Genomic DNA, 21,868 nt, shown 5'->3' on the forward strand with positions numbered 1-21,868 from the left:
TTGTTTAAAAATAAATAGCTTTGTAAAAGAATAGTTTAAATGTCTCACATTAATTTGATAACAAGTTTACAACTCTGCAATAATTTTTTTTTTTTTTTTTTTGGTCTCACCTGAGGCATGCAGAAGCTCCTGGGCCAGGGATTGAACCCGAGCCACAGCAGAGACAAATTGGGATCCTTAACCTGCTATGCCACCACGGAACTCCTATAACTGTAATAATTCTTAATCCAAGAAGCTTGCAGCGAGCACAAATAATATTATTACAATAATCTCTATATTCTCCATCTTCTTCTTAAGTGAAAACATATCAGAAAATGAAAGAAGAGTCTTCATTACAAGGTACAATCAACATCTGCCAAAATTCACTACTTTTTCCACTTTTTTTTTTTGGTCTTTTGGTCTTTCGGTCTTTTAGGACCACATCCCGTGGCATATGGCGGTTCCCAGGCTAGGGTCTAATCGGAGCTGGTGCTGCCAGCCACAGCCCAGCCACAGCAATGCCAGATTCAAGCTGTGTCTTCAACCTACATCACAGCTCACGGCAGCTCGGGATCCTTAACCCACTGAATGAGGCCAGGGATGGAACCCACAACTTCATGGTTCCTAGTAGGATTTGTTTCTGCTGCGCCAAGACGGGAACTCCTACTTTTTCCACTTTAAGTCAAAAGAAATAGTGCCATGATATTATGTCTTTGTGCCATTTCTTGGTAATATCTCAATTCTGACCTTAAAAAAAGAGAAAAAAGGAGTTCCCGTTGTGGCTCAGTGGTTAACGAATCCGACCTGGAACCATGAGGTTGTGGGTTTGATCCCTGGCCTCGCTCAGTGGGTTAAGGATCCAGCGTTGCCATGAGCTGTGGTGTAGGTTGCAGACAGGGCTCAGATCCCGCTTTGCTGTGGCTGTGGTGTAGGCCAGCAGCTACAGCTCCAATTAGACCCCTAGCCTGGGAACCTCCATATGCCGTGGGTGTGGCCCTAGAAAAGACCAAAAAAAAAAAAAAAAAAAAGAAAAAAGTGGGGATACAGATATGTCTGAATGACAGAGCCATTAAAACTTTTTACCCTTGTGTTCATTGAGGGTAGGGAAACAGAGACAAGGAAGAAACATCTCGAATTACATGTTTCATCTTAGATGGAAACATTTTCTTTGTGTAACTGGAAACATTTTCTGAACAGGGCAATCTCAAAATAGTACATTACAGCATTGTGCAATGAATAAACACTCTGCATTTCAAAATAACTAAAAATATTAGGGATAACCACCCCCATGAATACTGAATCAGAGGGAAAATGATTAACCAATGATTCCGAATTAAGACAGCTGAATTAAAAAGAAACAGAAAGGAAGTTTGCTTGTGGTGCAGCGGGTTATGGATTTGGCATTGCCACAGCTGTGGTGCAGGTCGCAACTGAGGCACAAGTTCGGTTCTTGGTCTGGGGAACTTCCACATGCCTCTGGATTGGCAAGAAACAAACACAAAAAACTTTTAAAAACTGCAGTTTATATGGTAGGCAACAAGACTTCCATATATCTGATATGGTTTAATATTTTTCTTACCTAATTCTTCACAATTTCCACCTTTTTTCCAACTAGAGTCTTTAGTGGGGGCAGGGGTCAAATCTAGCACATTTCGGAGTTCCCTGGTGGCTTAGAGGGTTGAGGATTTGGCGTTGCCACTGCTGTAGCTTGGGTTCAATCCCTGGTCCCAGAACTTCTGCAAGCCTCAGGCAAGCCCCCCCCCCATATACATAGATATACATATATGTGTATCTATCTATCTATCTATCTATCTATCTATCTATATTTATGTATAAATCCAACTGCAAAACAATGTTTTCCTTTCATCTAATCCAATTCAAAACATAATATAAACTTTAATGTTGCAAGAGAATTCTCCAATCTACTTATGAAAATTAGTGGTACAATCAAGTTCTACCCAAGAAAATGTTGACTAAGCTGAAGAAATTGAGATAAAATGCCTGCCAGAGGAAAGTATACATACAAAAAATTGCTATCATAGGAATCTAGGACCATGCAGTATTTCTTTAATGTTAGTTCTAATTCAGAGGTCTTTATGTGTTCTGCTAATTTGTATCAGTTTAAAGACAGAAAAGTTTAACAATTTCTAAATTGGTAGGCTACATTTCTTGAAGATTTTTTAATGTAGGGCCATTAAAAAAATATATACAAATCACTAGGTGAAAATGAAGGCAACAGAAAAATTCTACTTTCACAGCCAAAAAAAATAGCACAATCTTAAAAATAAGTTAGAAAAGGGTGTTGTAAAAGGCATATTGCAGAAATGTCTTTTATTACCCAAGATATGTCGATTCATATTCTAAATCTTTCTAAAGTATGAGATTAAAAATCATTTTTAGTGTATATGTAAATTCTGCATTTTATCACATGGGTATATTTCTTTGATGCTATCTTTTGAAAATAGGCCATTTAAAGGGACCACAATTTTTTTGGGGGAGGGCCGCGCTCATGGCATGCAGAAGTTCCCATGCCAGGAATCGAACCTGCGCTATAGCAGTGACCTGAGCCACAGCAGTGAAAATGCTGGGTCATTAACCTGCTGAGTCACCAAAGGGAACTCACAAATAGACGACAATTTTTATTCTCAAAGTTTCATTCAACTTTACTTCAGGTTGTACACATACGAAATGGGTTCTCAAAGCATAAAAATCGCAATGGCCAGCAGCAGAGAATTTGGGAGGGGGTGCAGATTAAGGAGAATTTGATCATTTACATTGTGATTATTCTGCATACAGTGGAAGATAATCCACACTTTTAAAACCTCAAGACTTTGCTTTTTAAAGAACCAAAAACAAACTCAAGACAGTTGGCAATACTTCCCCAACCCTAGACGAATTGATTACTCTTTGTGTAATCAATTGTGGCAGCAAAAGATTTTGACGGCATTGAAAGTTTGTAAACTATATCTCAACCTCTTTTTCTAGAACCCAAAGTGCAAGATGTAGGGTTTTCCTAATCTTTCAGTATTCCTGTCAATAACCCTTCATTTTGTTTGGCAAAGGCAGTTTTTGAATAAGTCTATTTTGATATACTGACATGGAACAGCACAGGTATTGCATGAATCGTGATACTTGATTCGTCAGTCTGACAGGGTAAATCGCATATCCAGGCAACGGAGACCTTGAGTAACACAAAGCCCCATTTTCAGAGTCCCTGGTTGAATGTTTAATTAGATCAGCAAATTGTCCGTCCACATCTGGTTCTTCATAAAAGCAAAACCTAACATTTGAGTGCTCGAGTGTGAAGTGTTTTACCATGGGAGTGAAAGCTGGAGCTTAAAAGATAACGGTCATCGGAACTAGCTGAAACAAGAAAAGAACCATCTGGCACATTTGCTAGATTTCCTTCTGCCTCCCAGCCTGTGATTGGCCCCCAGCACCAGCCTTATTTCGAAAGTTTTTTCAGCTCCTCGGTAAAGCCTGTCGAAATCATAAGACCACTACTTTCCATTGAGTCATTAAACTCTTGCAACCACAGGAGCAGAGTCAGGATCAAAATTCAAAGGATAGCACATATACTTTCAGACACATGGACACCTGTGCCGGGAAGTCCACCAATGTTCCTTTGGATTTGATTATTCTGCATTGGAGGTAGCAATGGTGAGCATGGAGAGACATCATCACAACTCATTCTTGGGTTTTGCAGTGTGACACCCATGGTGCTGATGAAAAAGCCATGCAAAGACTGATCCACAAAGATCTCTGGGGGCAACAGCTAGGTCCCGGTCTACCTGATTTTCGTTTATGGAGAAAGAGTTCTGGAGAAGGAACTGCAGAAACTTCCATGGGAAAACTGTCCAGACAATAGCTGGGCGATCCTTCCAAAGGATACATCCCCTCCTCTATAGGCACAGAATACCAAAAGCAGTCTTGAGGTGTTAAGTCCAATAACTGCAGGCACATGTTCATCGAGGTGAGGATGCAAATCTGCATTCTTAGAGTCTGAAATCTTTAATAAGTTATTTTGTTCTCAGTACACAGTTACAATCTGAAGACTGTGAAAATCTTTTCAGGCATCCTTCCATGCTGGACTTGGATTGGAAGAATGAATCAAGGTTTTGAATCTTACTTCCTCCATTTTGATACACGCCTCCTCAGAGTTTGTGGGTCGAGAGGCTAAGGGGTAGGACTATAGCGATGATTGCCGAGGGAAGTGGACCTTATTGGTCTTTGAGCGCTCACATCTTTAAAGACTATTGGTGCTGAGGAGAGGAAAACGTATCCTCATCTGGCAGAGCTCCCAGAGGGTGTGCTCCCCTTGCCTTTCTGCTTTTGTTCTGCCGAAAGCCGCCTTTTTAATGTACCCATTAGGCTTTCACTCTTTGATCTATTTTTTTCCCACCTTTTTCATCTTCCCTGTTGATATCACAGCTGGCCATAGCTTTACCACAGAAGCTACCAAATAAGGAATCATGCTTTCCAAATTCACTGGCTAGGGATGGTTGCTGTGCTACCATGAAATCAGTTTCTTCTTTACTTTTATTCGGGTTCAAAGATTTCCGGAAGGCTTTACAACGAATTTTCTTCGTTGTGACTGGTTAGCTTATCCGGGCGGCGGGGGTGTCGAGCTCTCTCTGGAATATTACCCTCAAACATCTGGAGAGCCTGAGGTGCTACATCTATGTATTTTGCCAGCTTCATTGAACCTTTGGAGCCATTTTCCAGCGGCAACGGCGGCGGCGGCGGCGGCGGCCAGAGCGTGTCTCTGGCTCCCTCGCCCCGCGCTGGCGCGACTGCTGAGAAGTATGTGCTGTTTCAAGCCGCTCAATTTGTGGCAATTTGCGAGACAGTAACCGGAAACGAATACACCGTTAGCAGTGTTATTAGGGTGACAAAGTTTGGGAGTAGGATGGAAAAAGCACCTGGTTTATTTTAGATAGTTCTGAATTTAGAATTGCTGCACAAAAAGGGAGAAAAAAAAAAAACCCCTCCAGAAATCAATGCGAAAGAGAACACACAAAAGCACCCCTTTCCGTGCCCAGGTCAGGCCTTCTTGGTCATCCCCCTCCAGCCTGAAGTGACGGTTCTCTCCTCAGATATTTATAGACACTCATGTATTTCATCACCTTAATAATACTCTTCTGTTTAATGCTCTAGTGGCTTTTAGCGTCTACCTAACTGAGCTTCGATTTCCTTGAGGGCAAAGATCTTGTCTTGCTGATTTTTGTGTCTCCCACAGTTTCTTGCCACATAGAGACTAGTAAGTGTTACTTGATTGGCTGAAGAAGATGCATTTGTCTGATGAGTAAGTCCTTCAAACTAAACTCTCCAGGTGCTATTGCTAGAAGGTAACTGGAGGGGGTTCTTGAGACTCCAACAGGGGTTTTTCCTTATTGAGTCACTGTGACCCTCACCTCCCAGCTTTCCACAGCAGTATCCTTTGACTCTTTTCTCAGGATAAAGAAACTTAGACTACAGTATAGCCTGCCTGGTTGGGAACCTGACCTGGCATTTAACAAGAAGAAGAGTTTTACTTAATTAGTTAGCACCCACTAATCAGTAAGGCCTAAACATCTGCCAGTGGAATCTGAGAAGTCTGTTCTAAAAGTTGAAAAGCTGATTTTATTCACCACAGATGGAGCACTTACAGTGGCGGGGGTTAGAGGGGTGCGGTGGGGGCGGTGGAGAAAAAGGTTTTACCAGTTAAATCAAATTAAGAGAAGAGGTTGGTGCACATTTTCTAGGAGAGTTTGTGTAGTGAACTTTGCCTTTTTCACAGCATCTGACTTTCAATTATGGATGTGATGGAAGAAATGATCAATACTACAAATTTCCTCGGTGCTCATATCTATAATTAACAGTTTGTGAACTGTCTTGAAGGAATTGAAGCAAAATTTGAGGATTTTTTTTTTTTTTAGTGTGGTCAGATGGCTAGGTAGTAGAAATGTTTTGAAGAAATTCACTGACTTGTTTTCTTAGATCAAGGACTTTTTTTTTAAATTAATAAAAGAGGCTCTGAGAGATGCAACTTGTTGCCTCCATTGGTTTATAATAATTTCTTGTGAATGTGGCAAGCTACCTTAAATCCTTTCTGGAACAAGAGATATAAATTAATACCAATGTGACAAAATGTCTAAACAGTGGACTTGAAACTGCAGGAGGATCATATAGAACTGATTTGTTCAAGGAAGTAGAGGCAATTTAGTTTCAATCTGCATGTGTGGTTTAGGTAGATGGCAAATGAATCCATTTATCATTGTTGAGCTGCCTTGAGCTAAATGCTATCACCGTTTGTAACGATTTGCAAAGCTATGTGGTGGAAATGAAATCACAATTCAGAAGAGAGTCGTGGATTTTGATGAATATGAATCATCTTTAACATTTTTATGGCTGCTGCTTTGGAGTGCAAACTCTCAGCGAGTCCCTGAGTTATGAAGTATTTGCCCTACGGAATTCTCTGGGTAGAACTATCCTGAATACCAAAAGGTTTTGGAAATTTCGGGCTATATGGCCAAAACGTGAGATTCTTGGGTTCATTTGGCCCTGTGAAACTTTTTCATCAAAGTGTTTAAATCAATGGCTGGAATCAGAACTAAGACGTATTCAAATTGAAACCCTCTCTGCCACCGTTTTAAACGTCAGCCTTGGAAATCTAGCCATTTAAATTTACTTAGAATTGATTCAACAGCCTTGTAACTCTTCCTTTCCGTACGACTAAAGTTGATGAAACTTTTCTAGACGCCTTTGGCATCTCTTAAAAATCTACATTCCTGGCTCGGTAATAGACTAGACTTCCCCACTTCGGCAAAAATGTATCCGTCCTGTGTATACGTTTCTTTTTACCCTTCCGCTCCGCTAGTAGAAAACTTGGACGCTCCCGCCCCAGACAGTGCCCTAACCGGGTCGGGTTGACAGGGTTGCTCGCATGCGCTCTCGACACAATCGTGTTTGTCGCAATGGGCCCTGCGCGGAAGGTTACATAGGAGCAAGTGACTTTGATTATAGTCATTTTGTTGGTTGCGCTGGTTACCGCGCTACTTCCGCGCTGGTACTTGATTGTAACAGAAAGTAGTTCCGGCCCGTGTTGTTTCGGCCGAGGAGCCGTCGCCGCCATTTCAAGACCGTGAGAGGTAGATGGCCAACCAGAGTTCTTAAGGTTCGAAGCCTGTAACTGTTGCCGCCTCTTAAGCCTGCCAAAGCACTGGTACGGCTGCTGCCCTCTTACTACTACCTCTAGAAACATTCTTGCCAGTAGTGGCGGCAGCGGGACTCAATTACCCTTTTCTCGCTTTTCCTAAAGAAGCTCCAGATGGCGTCTTCCGTGGGCAACGTGGCCGACAGCACAGGTACCGGTGTCCCTTCTACCTTGGCAGACGCCCCCTTGGGGTCTCGCGCCGTCCTCTGCCTCTCATCACTCCCTTCCTTCCCTCTAGCCATCCCCATTACATCAGTGGCATCGCTGAGCTTTTCGTCGTCTGCCGGCATCTGATCGGGGTTTCCGCTGTCGTCCGTTCTTCAAACATTTCCTCTTGCTTGCTGGCTTTTCGCTTCCTTTCTTGCTTTGTAATCCTATACATTTGCTAGCCTTCTACTCTCTCGGGACGCTTCTTTTCACACGTGCGCGCTTAGAATGTCTCGGAATGGACTGCATTGGAATCCCTGTCCTTCTCGCTGCCTTTCACTCTCCTTGGCAGTCGTTTTCTCCCTTAATTCAGCTCACCGCCCCCTCCTCTTCCTCCTCCACCCTGCTCCCCTTAGCCCAATTTGGTGCTCCTCTGTCAATCGAGGGCGGGGGTGCCGGTCCGATGTAATCGTATCCTCACTTTGCATCACCCAAGGACGAGCCCAGGCTCCTGGGTGTGCTCCGAGTAATCTCGAGCCCAGGGGCTTTTGAGCAGTGCCCCGCCGGGCAGCGCCTTTCTGCCGGGCTTTCGGTTGAGCGAGCGGCCCCGGTTTCGATTGGAAATTTCCAGGGGTTCCTTTTGCCATCGTCCGATTCCACCCGCTGCCCCCAGCCTGGATTTCCCACCCTGTCCACCTCCCTCCCCTCCCGCGGGGAACCACACCCTTTCCTTCGCGAGGTTGCCAGCCTTGCGGTCCACTTCCTACCCTTGGGGAGAAACCACCCTGGTGCCGGGGCTTTGGCGTTGACCACCCTGCCCGCCCGATTCTCGCTTTGTGTTACTTTCTCCCTGTATTCCTCCGCCGCCGCCTCTGGGTCTTTCATCCCCATTCTTTAGCCCGGTATTTCTTTATTCATAGGGGGTGTATTTTTTTTAAGTTTTCATCCCCGCTTGAAGAGTTTGTAAAGCAACTGGAGTGTAGCTGCACAAGAGCAAGGCGGTTGCCCTTTCAGACAATTAGTCGAGAGCATTTGGTACTAAAAATAAGAAAACAACCAAATTACAGGAGTGTCCTTCGTCTGCCTTTCCATATTGAGGCTATTTGGAGCGGGGGGGGGGGGGACCGGGCTGCGGTTCTAAGGTTTCCCACGAGGTTATTATTATTATTATTTTTTGGTTGGTTCCCTCAGTTGAGATGTGTCAGGGTTTTTTTTTTTAATTGTTTTTGGACATTGTGCAGTAAGAAGTGAATCTTCAATTGTGTCTCATCCATGATCGTAGGTAGTGGGATTAATAATTAGTGTTCCCCTCCCTCTCAGGGATTTTTAAAGATTTAAGATTCTGTCCTAGATTCTTCTGTACTAGCTTGCCCTTTTCTACGTGTTATTTTATTTGAGGAAGTTGTCATTTCCAGTGTTAAAATAGCAGATAAGCGGCTTTGAAAAATTGATAAAGTAATGTGTTAAAATAAGGAGCTCGGAAGTTCTAGAGGCTTGTCTAGTGATTTTTTAGTTTCTATTAGAGATATAACGTCCCCTAGATTTGGATGCAGGTCTCTCTTATGTTAGTGGTCAGCTGGCTGTGCATCCTCTTAGGGAATTTACTTAGCTTTCCTGAGAATACAGTTCACTCCTCAGCTCTAACGATTGGGGGGTCTAGGCTCAAATTTGAGCTTGTTACATAGACCTTGGTAGAATTTTATATAATTTGTACATGGTTTCCCACTCTATCTAGGGAAAGTGCTGTGGTCAGATTCCCAGTAATGTATCATTGTTTTAAGTATTTACAATTGAGTCTTAGGCAGCTTGTTGTTGTTTTCCCTCTCTGGGCTTTAGCTGTACACCCCTTATCTTTATGTATCTAAACCAAGTCACTTACACACAGCAAAGTGCTTTCATTTATTATTCATCCTGTCGCACTTTATCAAATGGTTTTATATTTTATCGTTTTCCCATTCTTTAAAAAAAAATCATTGCAGTTCTAAGTAACTGCTTGGTTTATACAAGGTTGTTTGCAATGTCTTAATCCTTTAGTCAGCACCAGAGCTTTTTGGAAAATGCTGGTGTTAAACCAGTGTGGGTGGGATTTAGCTAAATTGGTCTCAGTGTGAGTTGGGGGTGGTAGAGGAACAATATAACCTTGGGTCTTTATTTAAAATGTTTGATGACCCCTTTAATATTTTGGCTCTTGACAGATGAATCCATTTTGTTTATCAGCTGTTTTAAAAATAGCACCTTGACTTTTAGTTTTTTTTCCCCTTATGTTTGTTTCTAGTGTCGCCCTTAAAATAATTAAAAAATTAAGTTGTGAAGTAACAAAAAACAGTATAATTTTAAGAGTAAAACACGCATTTGCTGTCCCCACCCAGGTTAAGAGATAGATTGTTACCAGTACCCCATCCCCCACAAATCCAACCTAAAACAAGGGACAAAGTGTTAAGTTTCCCAGTAGGTTATTCTGACATTAACTCTATGTGACCTTGCAAATCACATGTTTTATACTTTGTTTCTGTATGTTAACTATGGTATAAGAAATGTTTAGTGAATCTTTAGATGCTACTTCTGATTTATAATTTAAAAGCACAAAGTATTTTTTTGGTCATAAAATGTAATCTCATTTGGGAGTAAATATTTCTATCTAGTCTGGGAAAGAAAGTTAATGGATAAAAAAATGCCAATTCTGCACCTGATATTAACTTGTGGGTATCAGTAACGTGCAGAACACTCTAGTGCTTTACATAGTTTCAAGCGTTTTCATCTTTAAGTTTAATATACCATATTTTTACATTTTTTTGTTTGCATTTCTAACTTTTTGTTTTCCCCCCTCCTTCCCTCAAATGTTTTGATGATTCTCCAGAACCAACGAAACGTATGCTTTCCTTCCAAGGGTTAGCTGAGTTGGCACATCGAGAATATCAGGCAGGAGATTTTGAGGCAGCTGAGAGACACTGCATGCAGCTCTGGAGACAAGAGCCAGACAATACTGGTGTGCTTTTATTACTTTCATCTATACACTTCCAGTGTCGAAGGCTGGACAGGTAGGAGATGTGGGGGTACCTGCCGGTGATTGCCGCCTCTGGGTGCTGAGCTTGAAAGATGATATTTAAATATTTGAACTTGAAATTTTTCCAGTACTGGGTTTCAACTGGAGCCACCAACGCACATCTGCTCTCTTGCCCACTTGTGACATGCCCAGCTGCCAGTTTTTCTCCCTTCGTTTGTGGTAGTGGTTATATTATCAGTATAACTAGGGACCTTTTCTAGATTTTTCCATCTACATTGGTTTGCTGCTTTTAAAAACTGTTCAGGGAATAAACTATTCTTAGTATTCATCTGAGCATCCAGTCTCACCTTTGTAAGATGTGTCAGCTTGAGGAACAGAAATGCTCAGAGATGATAGTGTATATGCTGTGGTTGGAGGTGCATATGTAGTTCAGGTTGCAAATGCCATCATTAAGTCATGATGTGCTACTTTTCGCTAATCAGTTGAATTAATCAAAAGGGAAGAATCTGTGTACTTGTCCGTTTAATAAATTGTCATTCTGGCTTAGGTATTTAAAGATGTGCGTCATTGAATCTTATCAGCAAATGGAAAATAGGACTCATGCACATAGCATTTTCGTTCTTGATCTTAATAATGATCATGGTTTATAATGAGGCAGCTTGATAATGAGGCTCTAGTAGGAAAAAAGAAATTCCAATTTGAAATCTGTAATGCCTCCACTTCTGAAAAACTTTGATTTTCAAAATTTGTCCTACTAAGTAATGCTAATTAAAGATAAAGTATTACTATATAATGAGCAATGCACAGGATCTTCAGAAACTGTTTGAGTTGCATATGGGCCATACCTTCTTTCCATAACATGCATACCCATGCATCAACACCTTTCCCCTTTTCCAGATCTGCCCATTTTAGCACCCTGGCAATTAAACAGAACCCCCTCCTGGCAGAAGCCTATTCAAATTTGGGGAATGTGTACAAGGAAAGAGGGCAGTTGCAGGAAGCAATTGAGCATTACCGGCATGCATTGCGTCTCAAACCAGATTTCATCGATGGTTATATTAACCTGGCAGCTGCATTGGTAGCAGCAGGCGACATGGAAGGGGCAGTACAAGCTTACGTCTCTGCTCTTCAGTACAATCCTGTGAGTATAATTTTAAGGGTTACTGTTTTCTCTTCACAAAAGCCTTAGAAAGAAATGTAGTTTGATACTTAGGACAGTAAGATAGGTTTATAGGTTTTTGCATGGAATAAGGAGTTTGGAGATGTTTTGTCTACGTAAAAGGGTGAAATTGCTTTGACTCAGGTCTGCGTCATGTTTTAAGAAATTCATTTTATCTAGCAAGTTATTAGAGAGCATGAAAATTATCTTTATTGCAAGAAACTATTTTTATAGTGCCTGTAAAAATGCAGAACACGTGACATTGTTTCTTTGGGCTTTTCTGATTAAATTTGGCTAACTTCTGATACATGTTTGCAAACAGTTAATTGGTTTTCAAGGAATAGTGGATGAAGGGCCTTAATCTGTAATAGACAGTAGTTAAAACAAGATGCCAGATGCCAGTATGTGGATCTGTGACTTGAAAAATAGGCTGCAAATTTGTTCAATATCATTTTTTTTTCTTTCAACATAATTGGAAGTGGTAGAATAGAGGTGATAGTATCTACACCAGGCTTTTGGTTAGTCCTTAATTTTTTTTTTTTTTTTTGTCTAAATTGCAGATGTTTTCTTGGGAGCAAGTGATGCCCAGCTGGCAGATGTTAAGTTCACAGTGTGTTAGGGTCTCTGAAAGGTACACAAAAAAAGTAAGACTTGCCCTTAGAACTTTTGATGTAGTTAAGGAAAGAAGATAGACATAAATTTAGGAGGAAAGTGATAAAGAAAGGGATTATAGGAATCCAGAAAAGATTTAATATTATGTTTCCAAACTACTCAACACCAGCATTTAGCTTTGCAACAACTGTGAAAGTGGTTAATAATTAACTACTAATAGGTACCATTTATTGAAAGTCTTGCTGTGTGCTCAGACACTGTGCCAGTCAGATGTTGGTCTTTCTTAATGGGCACAATGATCCCTCAAAGTAGATAGTATTCATTCTGATTTTACCGCTTAAAAACAAAAAAGGATTTATATGGGTTATATAACTTGTGGGATCAGAGAGCTAGTAATGGTGAAGTGGATGATAAAACCTGAGTCTGAATGTCTTGAAAGCAAACGTTGGAGAAGTAAAAGATAAAAAGGGGAAGATGTGCCCAGAGGGCACCCACCCCTCAAGGCAGTCCTTAAGCACAGTTTGAAAACTATTCTGCTGTCCCTTAATCCTTATTTTACAGGTAGGAAACTGAAGCTTAATTTAGTAGTCTGTGCAAAGATCGGAAATCACTTTTTGTCATGATATCTATAAACAATAAAATTTTGTTTCAGTTACTATGAGAGTTTAAAAATTTTAATTTTATTTATTGCTTTTTGAATGGACACAGTGAAAAGTCTGCTAGCTATCCTTAGAAGTAGCTGATGAAACTAATTTCTTATGTATCCTTTCAGAGATACTCAGTGTGTGTGTGTATGTATATGTATATATATATGTAAATTTGAGTGACTTTTTGTAATTTTTATTGCAGTGCTCGTTACAGAAAATTGTGTATGCTGCCACAGGGGCTTGGACCCTGTTCTTGCCAAGGCTCAGGGCTCACTTGTGCACCTAATTGTAAATTTTTACCAGTAAGAATGAAAAAGGGATTGTGCATACTGCTTTGATTTCACCTAAATATATACCATAGTGAGCATGTTTTAATTCATTTCAAGATACCTTGTCTTCACTTGATTTAATAAGCTTAACTGTCAAATGCTTTTGTCGGTTCAGTACTGACAGAAATCTTGAGTATTCCTAAATTGTGCTCTTGTTTGTTGGCAGCGCATTGCTGGCCTGAATCATAGATGTAGTTGGCATTCCGTGAAAAATAGTTAAACTCAGATTATTTTGGTTTTGCGGTAGTGAAAAAGTAAGATGTTAATGTAGTAGTCTTGGTAGACTAGTTTTGTCTTTTTAAGGTAATGGTATGTCAGTTTAGAAGTTATTTTGTGACTTGATTATAGAAATTACATTTTTTAAAAAAAAATTACTTTTAAGATGTAGAGCCGTGTCATGTTTTTACATTCTGAATTGTCTTCTGTAATATTGGATGATTTAGTAATTTCACTAAAATTTTAGTCCATTGTATTTGAAGGTGCTATTGCAGATGATAATCTTTCACATGATGACTCATTAGAGTTGCCCATACCTGGCAATCCCTTTTATGAAATTATGTATAAAATGTTCTTTGTAAAATGACTATAATCCTGAGTTCCTCAAAGGAGCCCAGTTTCTGAGTCTGTAGGTTATTGAAACATTGCTTCTGTTTTGATTGTGGATGTATAGCACTGAGAGCTACTGACATCTACCATCAAGTGTTACTGTCACATTGTTACTGTTGCGTGCGAGCCTCACCCATATAGTTAAATTGAGCTAGGCCCCTTATATAAAGTGCTGTGGTACAGTTGACCCTCTGTGTCTATGGTTTCTGCATCTGCAGAGGGGCGACTGTATCTCTGTTCCTCTGTCCTCTGCTTTTTAAGTTTGCTGGGCAAATGTCACATTTAAATAATTTGAGTACTTATTATGTGTACAATGCTTTGTTAGGAATTGGGGAGATGTATTGGGGGGAAGTTGTGGATTATAATATGAGACAAAACCTGACAAAGGAAAAAAGGTGTAAGCTCCTCAGATGATTATTGTTAGAGAGTATTAATCAGAAGATTTTCTTGAGTGGATGCTTATAACCTAAGCATTCTGTAGGAAGGTAAATAGCAAGTAGACTTTCTTGGCTGAAGTGGTGAGTCAAGTAGTAACAAGAAGTGAGTGTAGTAGAGGAGAGTCAATTGGAAGATTTAGAAAGAATAGAGAGGCTGAGGAGTTTGAATTTAATTTGAGAGGCAATTGAGACTATTGTAGGCTTTTATCAACTTGATTTTATTTCACGTGTGTATAGATGTGGTGGGAGTGGGGGCTCTAGGAGGAAAGGTGGGAAATAGGTGGTATCTTAAGAGGGGTTGTTACACAGGAAATTCTTACTCATTTCCATCTCCTTACCTCTGTTCATACTATTTTCTCTTATCTACAACGCCCTCCTCCTTTGTCAAAGTCCTACTCATCCTTTAAGGCCCAGCTTAAATGTCTCCTTTGAGTTCATTTACTTCCCTGAAACCCTTTACCACTATGTGGCTATTTAATATGTATGTACTTTGTTTTCCACATAGATTGTAAGCCCTTTGAGGATAAGGATTCTATTAATTTAGTTCCCTACAGTTCTAGGCACATTATTGAATTGAATGAAGATTTGCATAAAAGATACTAACCTGGGAATGGATAGAATGGACCGGGTTTGAGAAATGCAATTCTCTTAGCAGGCATTGTTTCGATTTGACAAATGAAGCAGGATTAGTCTTACGTTTTGAACTTTGGGGAGAACAGTGGTATCCCTGAATTTTCTAGAAATTAGCTGTTGGTGTATAAAGGTTTGGATCCCCAGTGGGAGAATTGGATTTCACATATTTATTTATTTGTGTATTTATTTATTATTTTTTGGCTGCACCTGTGGTCTGCAGAATTTCCTGGGACCCAGGCTGCAGCAGGGACAATGCCAGAACCTTAACCCACTGTGTCACCAAGGAATTCCTCACTACCATATTTAATATGTTTTACCTTTTTCTAAAACTGCTTATTGATTATAGTAATCTTGGAGATAATTTTTTTTTTCCTTTTCTAGGGCCACTCCCGTGGCATATGGAGGTTCCCAGGCTAGGGGTCTAATCAGAGCTGTAGCCACCGGCCCACACCAGAGCCACAGCAATGGGGGAATCTTGGAGATAATCTGTTTTTAGCTATGGGCATTGTGTTAACTTGATTTTTGTATGCTGTCATGGATCTAGATGATACAACTAAATATAGGTAGATACACTGTCAGGACTTGGATGCCATCCATCTAAGAGTTTATAAAAACTAGAGGGTAAAATTATGCAACAGTTGGCTAAGAGGAATAGCCCCTTAGGGTCATTGTTGGAGAATTATTGCAAGACTTGTGATTATTATGGCCCAGGAAAAGGCATAGGGATTGGTAAAAGTCCAAAGATGTATAACCACAATAATCAGATATAGTAGGAGTTTGTATGAACAGATTGGATTGTTCAGTTGTGGTCTGCCAAAACAGAAGGGTAACCTTTAAAATTTAGGGGGAAAAAAATCTTACAAAGTAGATAGCAAGATTATAGAATTCATTACTTCTCAGAGTATAAATGGGGTTAAAAAGTACTTACACTCATTAGAGGAGAAGTGTATAATAAGATTAATGATACCTATGAGGATTAGTATTAGCCTTTTGTGCTTGAGGTCACTGGGAGACAACCATTCTTTCCCAAAATACCAATCATTGCTCCATGGACAGGCAGATCAGGTAGCTCATGGAACTGACCTAGTATGGCCAACTATAGGGTTGTTCTGTGGCAGCCTGTCTTTGCTCAGTGACTCACTGACTTTTGGTTCACCTGATGGATGATAATATATAATTACAAAAGCTGTTTATTGGTAAAATTAATCATCTGATTCTGGAAACCATAATATGGTTGCACATGGAATAATACAGATGATACTTTGGCACACTTGACAACATTTCACTTTCTAGGACTTAGTTTAAGGCTCTTCCACTTGTGGAACAGTTTGGAATGATAAGCTTACTCCCTATTGCCATTGTCTTTGCTTGTTGACTGACAAGGCAAACAAGGACAAATAAAAATTGAAGCTCACTGTTCTGACGTGTCTTTCATACTGATGGACGGACTGGTGAGTCAGATGACTAGCAGCACAATTGTGCTGCTAATAAAAAGCAGAGTCAACTGCTTTTCATTATTTGCCCACTCAACTCTAATGGCACTTAATACTAATGAGTAATCTAATGCCAGGTGTCAGAATTAAAGCTTTGGTTGGATGGTAATCCTTCTGTCTAAGAGTGAAAATGAAGTCAAGGTTTCTAAATATGCCTGGCAGCCTAAGGGTGGGTTTGCTGATAACTAATCACAGCTAAATACTTTTTTCCACTATGGAAAATTTTCGACCTTTGATATAGGAGTGGTTCATCATAACCTCAAACAAAAGAGTTGAACAAATATTTGGTGCCTTTTTTTTTTTTTTTAAACATGACATTTGGGGAGAGGAAAAGCTATAGATAACAAGGCCTATAGTCTTTTATCTGAAACAGATGGGATCAAATGCATCTTAAAATTCAGAATTTTTAGGATTCTAGAAAGATGATAATACCACATATAACTCTCAGGTAGGTCTGGAGCAGCACCTTCTAGTAAAACATTTATATTTCTGCAGCAAAAGGTATAAGTAATCACACAAAGTGGCATCAATAAATTCTGTAAATAACTTCATGCTAGTTCAAGTCAGATTTAATTATCAATTGAGTTTTTGAAATTTTTTTTGAATTCAAAATTGAGGATGAGGGATCGTGATTCTGTACTTAAATTTGTCAAGCAGTGTTTCTAGTTGACAATAAAATAATGGAGCTAGATGCATGAAAGTAATTTCAAAATGTCTTTGGGTGACAAAGCAGAATATAATTAATGACGGAGTATCTCCGGATTTCTAGGATTTGTACTGTGTTCGCAGTGACCTGGGGAACCTGCTCAAAGCCCTGGGTCGCTTGGAAGAAGCCAAGGTAGGTGTTTGATAGAACACATTTAAACAGCAGTGTTATGGAAACTTGTACTTTTTGCCAAGTCTTCAACTCTTCGTTGAGCTATCTTCACAAAACAGTCCTATGAAACTGAGGAAAACTGACGGCATGAATCGCCTCAGACTAGAGCAGGGCCAGGCTTTGGCATATCTGTTCTAAATCTGGGGGTAAAGCAAGAACCTGAACATTTTGGAGCCTTTCTGCTGAGCTAGATCATCTTTATAACACTGGGCTCCGTCATGATCTTATGTGGGAATAAATAACATTCCTTCAAATCTGAGGCTTGCCTGCTGGTGACAAGCAGAGCGCCTGTGATTTGGCTCAAGACTCCTATATGATGCAGGTGCCATTGAAAATGCTGCTCTTCTAAGTCCTTTGTGGCTTGTAAGTGGAGAAGAATTTCATCCAAATGTTACCCTGTAATACTGGCATTTAAAATTCTTATTTAACCTTCCTCCCTTCATCTTCCTCACCCTTTTTACAATGGAAGAAAGGCTATTAAATGATCGCAAATTAGTAATTGGAACATCCTGCCCCTTCTTGTCCCCACTCCCTTCCCCAAGTTCCTTTTCCTCTTTTCCAATCCTAGTTGTCTACCTTCTTTTCTTCCTTACTTCCTTCTTTTATTCCTCCCCGCCCCACCTCCTTAAAAAAAAAAAAAAAAAAAAAAAAAGAGGCCAAAGCTGGTTTGTTTGGGAAATGGACTGATCGAAAGAAAACTTGCCAAAGTGGAAAGGTGGCTTTTAGCATTCTGTGTTTCCAAATAATGAATTTGAATACCAGGTTGGGTTATTAAAGCTTTTGGTATAATTTTAAATTAAATTTATAAATGAAATTGTCTTGTTACAAGCCACCTTACGCAACCGCGCTGCAGGGGTGAGGAGTGGGGAGAAACCAGAATGCTTCTGAAACTCCCACCTGTTGCTCTGAGCCCCACGCGCATGCTAATGCGTGGAGTGTATGCGCAGCGTAGCTGTCTGTTTGACTGCTTCATCCAGGGAGGGCGAAGGCTTTTCAGCACCATCTAATGTTAAAAGGCACTAGTTTTAAGTGCATAGCTCGTAAATTCTGCTGACACTTTGGATTAACCTTATGTAGGTTTCCAGCTAATGAATTGTAATTGATTTCAATCTTAGCTGATAAATCTAATTGGTAATTTATAGAACAAATATTTGATAAGCTTCTATTAATTATCACCCCACCAAGCGGACAGCTAACATGAATTGCACTTCACTGCAGCTTTAGAGATCGGTTTAGGCTGAGACATTGCGCCTGCCTTAGGTTGCTGACTTCTTTATTTCAGAGCTCTGGAGACACCTAGTTTGAAAAATGTTATTCTGTTTTTGTGAGAACTTAGTGATCAAGAAAATACTCTTGAGTGAAATGCAATGTATTTCTTTTGTAATCAGTGCATTTGAAAATTCAAGCCAGCATATTCCTAGTAGATGGAAGCAAAATTAAGTTGTCTTTGTAGAAAACGAAGAGCCTTTCTTCCAGCAAAAATCCCTGCTGTATGCAAATAGCCCTGATTAACCCTCTCCCTTCTGCATGTTTCCCATATTACAGACTTGAGACTGTCCTCATTCCCATATGTAATAGACATCCAAAGAATTTCAATTGCTTTGTTGAACTTTTACTAATGATCTTGTTTTTATTTTCTCTCTTGTTTTTGGTTTTTCACCATTGATATTGTATTTAGAAGGTTTCAGGTGGGTGAAACCTCCTATTCCATGCGTAAGGTGCCTCGCTGAAGGGAGCTCGAGGCCTGGATCTAGGGCAGACACACACCTCCTCCTCTTCCAGCAAGGAACGCACCGAAAAGTCACATGATGAGAAATATGGTAACGGGTTTGTAACTGCCACAGCAAAACAATTTGCCTCCATGCCTGAATCTTCTGTCTTGTGGCTTCAGAAACAGCTTAAAATAATTTTATTTACAAGCAAGTTATGTAAGAGAATGTTTTATACTATAGCCACAATTCTGTCAAAGATAAGTAAAAGTTAATTGATATTAAAAATTATTAGAGATAATTTACTAGTAAAAGCTTCTAACTCTTCTTGTTGTTCATTTTTTTCCTTTTTTCTTCTTTGTTTGGATTGCAGCATTCTGCTCTTCTGATGATGCGCTGTGACCCTGCAGTAGCGCAAAGGCTGCGCAGCGTTAATGCGCAATGCGTGCGAATGAGCCCCTGTGAACGGTTGACTAGATGAGTAATCTGATTGACTGGCTCCCTCAGTCCTATCCTGTAGCCTTTTTGGATAAAATTGGGTTTTAACATACCTCAAGTCCAACTAATCTCATTAAACAGTTATTCTCTATGGGCCTGTCTAGTAGATTAATGGATCTGGTTGGCCGTTTGCTGCGTCTAGGGGTGTTCTATGTAGCGCAGCAGTTCGCAGCGATTGCGCAGCGCGATGCTGTTAGGTTGCGCAAGCGATGTTTGCGCTCGCATTACAGGGACCTCAACCTAGGTGCAATCCTGTCATATGAGGTTTCAGCTTCAGTCCCCCTTGGGAGACAGGGGCATTGTGAGGATGTGACTTAGAGCTTGGCCTTATGCTATCTGGACAGAAAAACATTTTCCTCCTCAGTAGCATGGTTTTGATGTTAGCGAGGAACATTATTATTTATTTAGAGCAGCATTTCCCAAAATGTGTTTTATAGTATTCTCATAACATGTCTAATGAAAGAAGAGTTCCATGGTCAACTAAGTTCAGGGAACCCTGTGTATACTATTAAAGGCTTAGGGAAGTCCTGTAGTCAAGAAACCTGTTTTTTGTTTTCCTACTGTGTTTGATCATGAAATCCTTTTTTCCAGTGTTACCTATTAACATGTTGTAGAACACACTTTGGGAAACTTGCAGGAGTGGGGAAAGGATTTAGCCTTAAGTGGCGCCTTCTAGATACTATTTGAAAACAGCAGGAAACCTTAGGTGTTCGGATAGGAGAAGTTTAGCATAGAGTCTTAAGGCAGCTGACTTCCTGGTTAAGTCCCAGTGTAAGGGTTGGTCATTGGTTGGCAGAACTGAACATGGTGGTTTGCACCTGGGTTCTGGTGGCGCAAGCGCAGGAGCAGCCAGCTGTGGCAGCGCATTAGTTTTGGCGCAAGCGAGCCTATGCTGCAGGGTCACTTTTGGCTGGTCAGAGAAGGAATAATGATATCACCTTCTTCCCCCCTCCCCCAATCTTTTTTTTTTTTTCCCTTTACAAATTTTCCCCTTTCCCTTTACCTCCTTTCCCTCCCATCTTCTTTCATTAAACCCTCCTAAGGCATGTTATTTGAAAGCAATTGAGACGCAACCGAACTTTGCAGTAGCTTGGAGTAATCTTGGCTGTGTTTTCAATGCACAAGGGGAGATTTGGCTTGCAATTCATCACTTTGAAAAGGTTAGTCGTTAAATTAATAATTAGTATTTATGAAGTGCTTATGTATGCAAGGAGTTTCTACTAGAACTAAATAATAGGCCTTTACTTAACCAGTCACATAATATATTTGTTTCTCTGACAGCATTGTAGCATTTGCATTGAAAATGTATCTTAGTAATAAAAAATTCTTTTTTAATTTAATTGATTGATTTGTTTATTTATTTGTCTTTTTAGGGCCACACCCACGGCATATGGAAGTTCCCAGGTGAGGGGTCAAATTGGAGCTGTAGCTGCTGGCCTAAGCCACAGCCACAGCAACTTGGGATCTGAGCCACCTCTGTGACCTACACCACATCTCGCAGCAATGCTGGATCCTTAACCCACTGAGTGAGGCCAGGGATCAAACCTAAGTCTTCATGGACACTGGTCATATTTGATATGGGACAGGAAATGTACAGAATTAATCTGGAGTACTGTGTGATACTAGAAAGCAAGGAAATTTTGATATATTTATGTTAAAAAGACTTGGAAGGCAACTGGGAGAGGCTCCCACTGGCTAAAGATGGGAGTTGAGCATCAGTAGGAAAAGTAACTGAAATATATTGAAACTGAGAAAATATATTTCAATTCATGAGTGCATAATTATGCTAAAAAGAAATTCGTGGGTCTTTATTTTTTTGGGTTTTTTTTTTTTTTTTTTTTGGTTTTTTTAGGATTGAACCGACGGCATATGGAAGATCCCAGGCTGGGGTTGAATCGGAGCTGCAGCTGCTGGCCTACACTACAGCCATAGCAACACCAGATCTGAGCTGTGTCTGTGACCTACACCACAGCTTACCACAACGCTGGATCCCTGACCCACTGAGCAAGGCCAGGGATTGAACCAGCATCCTCATGGATGCTAGTCAGATTTGTTTCTGCTGAGCCGCAATGGGAACTTCTGTTTATTTTGCTTTTTAAGGCCATGCATGCAGCATATGGAATTTCCCAGGCTAGGGGTTGAATCAGAGCTGCAGCTGCTGGCCTATATCACAGCCACAGCAATGTGTGATCTGAGTCACGTCTGTGACCTATACCACAGCCCACAGCAGTGCCAGATCCTTAATCCACTGAGTGAGGCCAGGGATCAAACCCACATCCTCATGGATACTAGTTGGGTTCGTAACCTGTTGAGCCACAATGGGAACTCCCTCATGTGCCATCTTTGGAAGATAAGGAGCAACTCATTTTGAAAACTGGTTAAAAAGTTTTCCTCTCTCGCCTGTATGAGTTGGATATCAGGGTAACCCAATAGTTTATGGGGGAAGTTTCTCTTTGTGTAAGTGTTCCAGCTAATAAATGAAGAAGGAATGATAGAGTAATCACCAATAATAAGTTTGGGCATTTATCAGTGGCAAAAAAAGC

The 21,868-nt window shown here is 40.4% G+C and overlaps 1 protein-coding gene and 1 pseudogene across 5 annotated transcripts in view; one reads left to right on the top strand and one right to left on the bottom strand.

Annotated features, from left to right (window-relative positions):
- Positions 1 to 3,000: 3,000 nt before the first annotated feature.
- On the bottom strand, positions 3,001 to 7,222 carry LOC100522844 (suppressor of cytokine signaling 6-like; annotated as a pseudogene).
- Positions 7,066 to 21,868, top strand: part of OGT (O-linked N-acetylglucosamine (GlcNAc) transferase) — a 37,385-nt gene continuing 22,582 nt past the window's right edge. For 2 of the 5 annotated variants that reach the window (XR_014834596.1, XM_005673712.4), the window contains exons 1-6: positions 7,066 to 7,183; positions 7,280 to 7,325; positions 10,179 to 10,359; positions 11,223 to 11,466; positions 17,011 to 17,079; positions 20,369 to 20,485. Coding sequence is in view for 3 of the 5 variants with exons in the window: in XM_005673712.4 (XP_005673769.1) it covers positions 7,289 to 7,325; positions 10,179 to 10,359; positions 11,223 to 11,466; positions 17,011 to 17,079; positions 20,369 to 20,485 (648 nt within the window). In the remaining 2 variants the exon portion in view is untranslated. 5 annotated transcript variants of the gene reach the window in all.

This window comes from Sus scrofa, chromosome X (genome assembly GCF_054392235.1).
Source record: "Sus scrofa isolate SSC_HxYL_T2T_F1_AM1 chromosome X, Sscrofa_HxYL_maternal_Yorkshire_Landrace_v2.0, whole genome shotgun sequence".
NCBI classification, from domain to species: Eukaryota; Metazoa; Chordata; class Mammalia; order Artiodactyla; family Suidae; genus Sus; species Sus scrofa.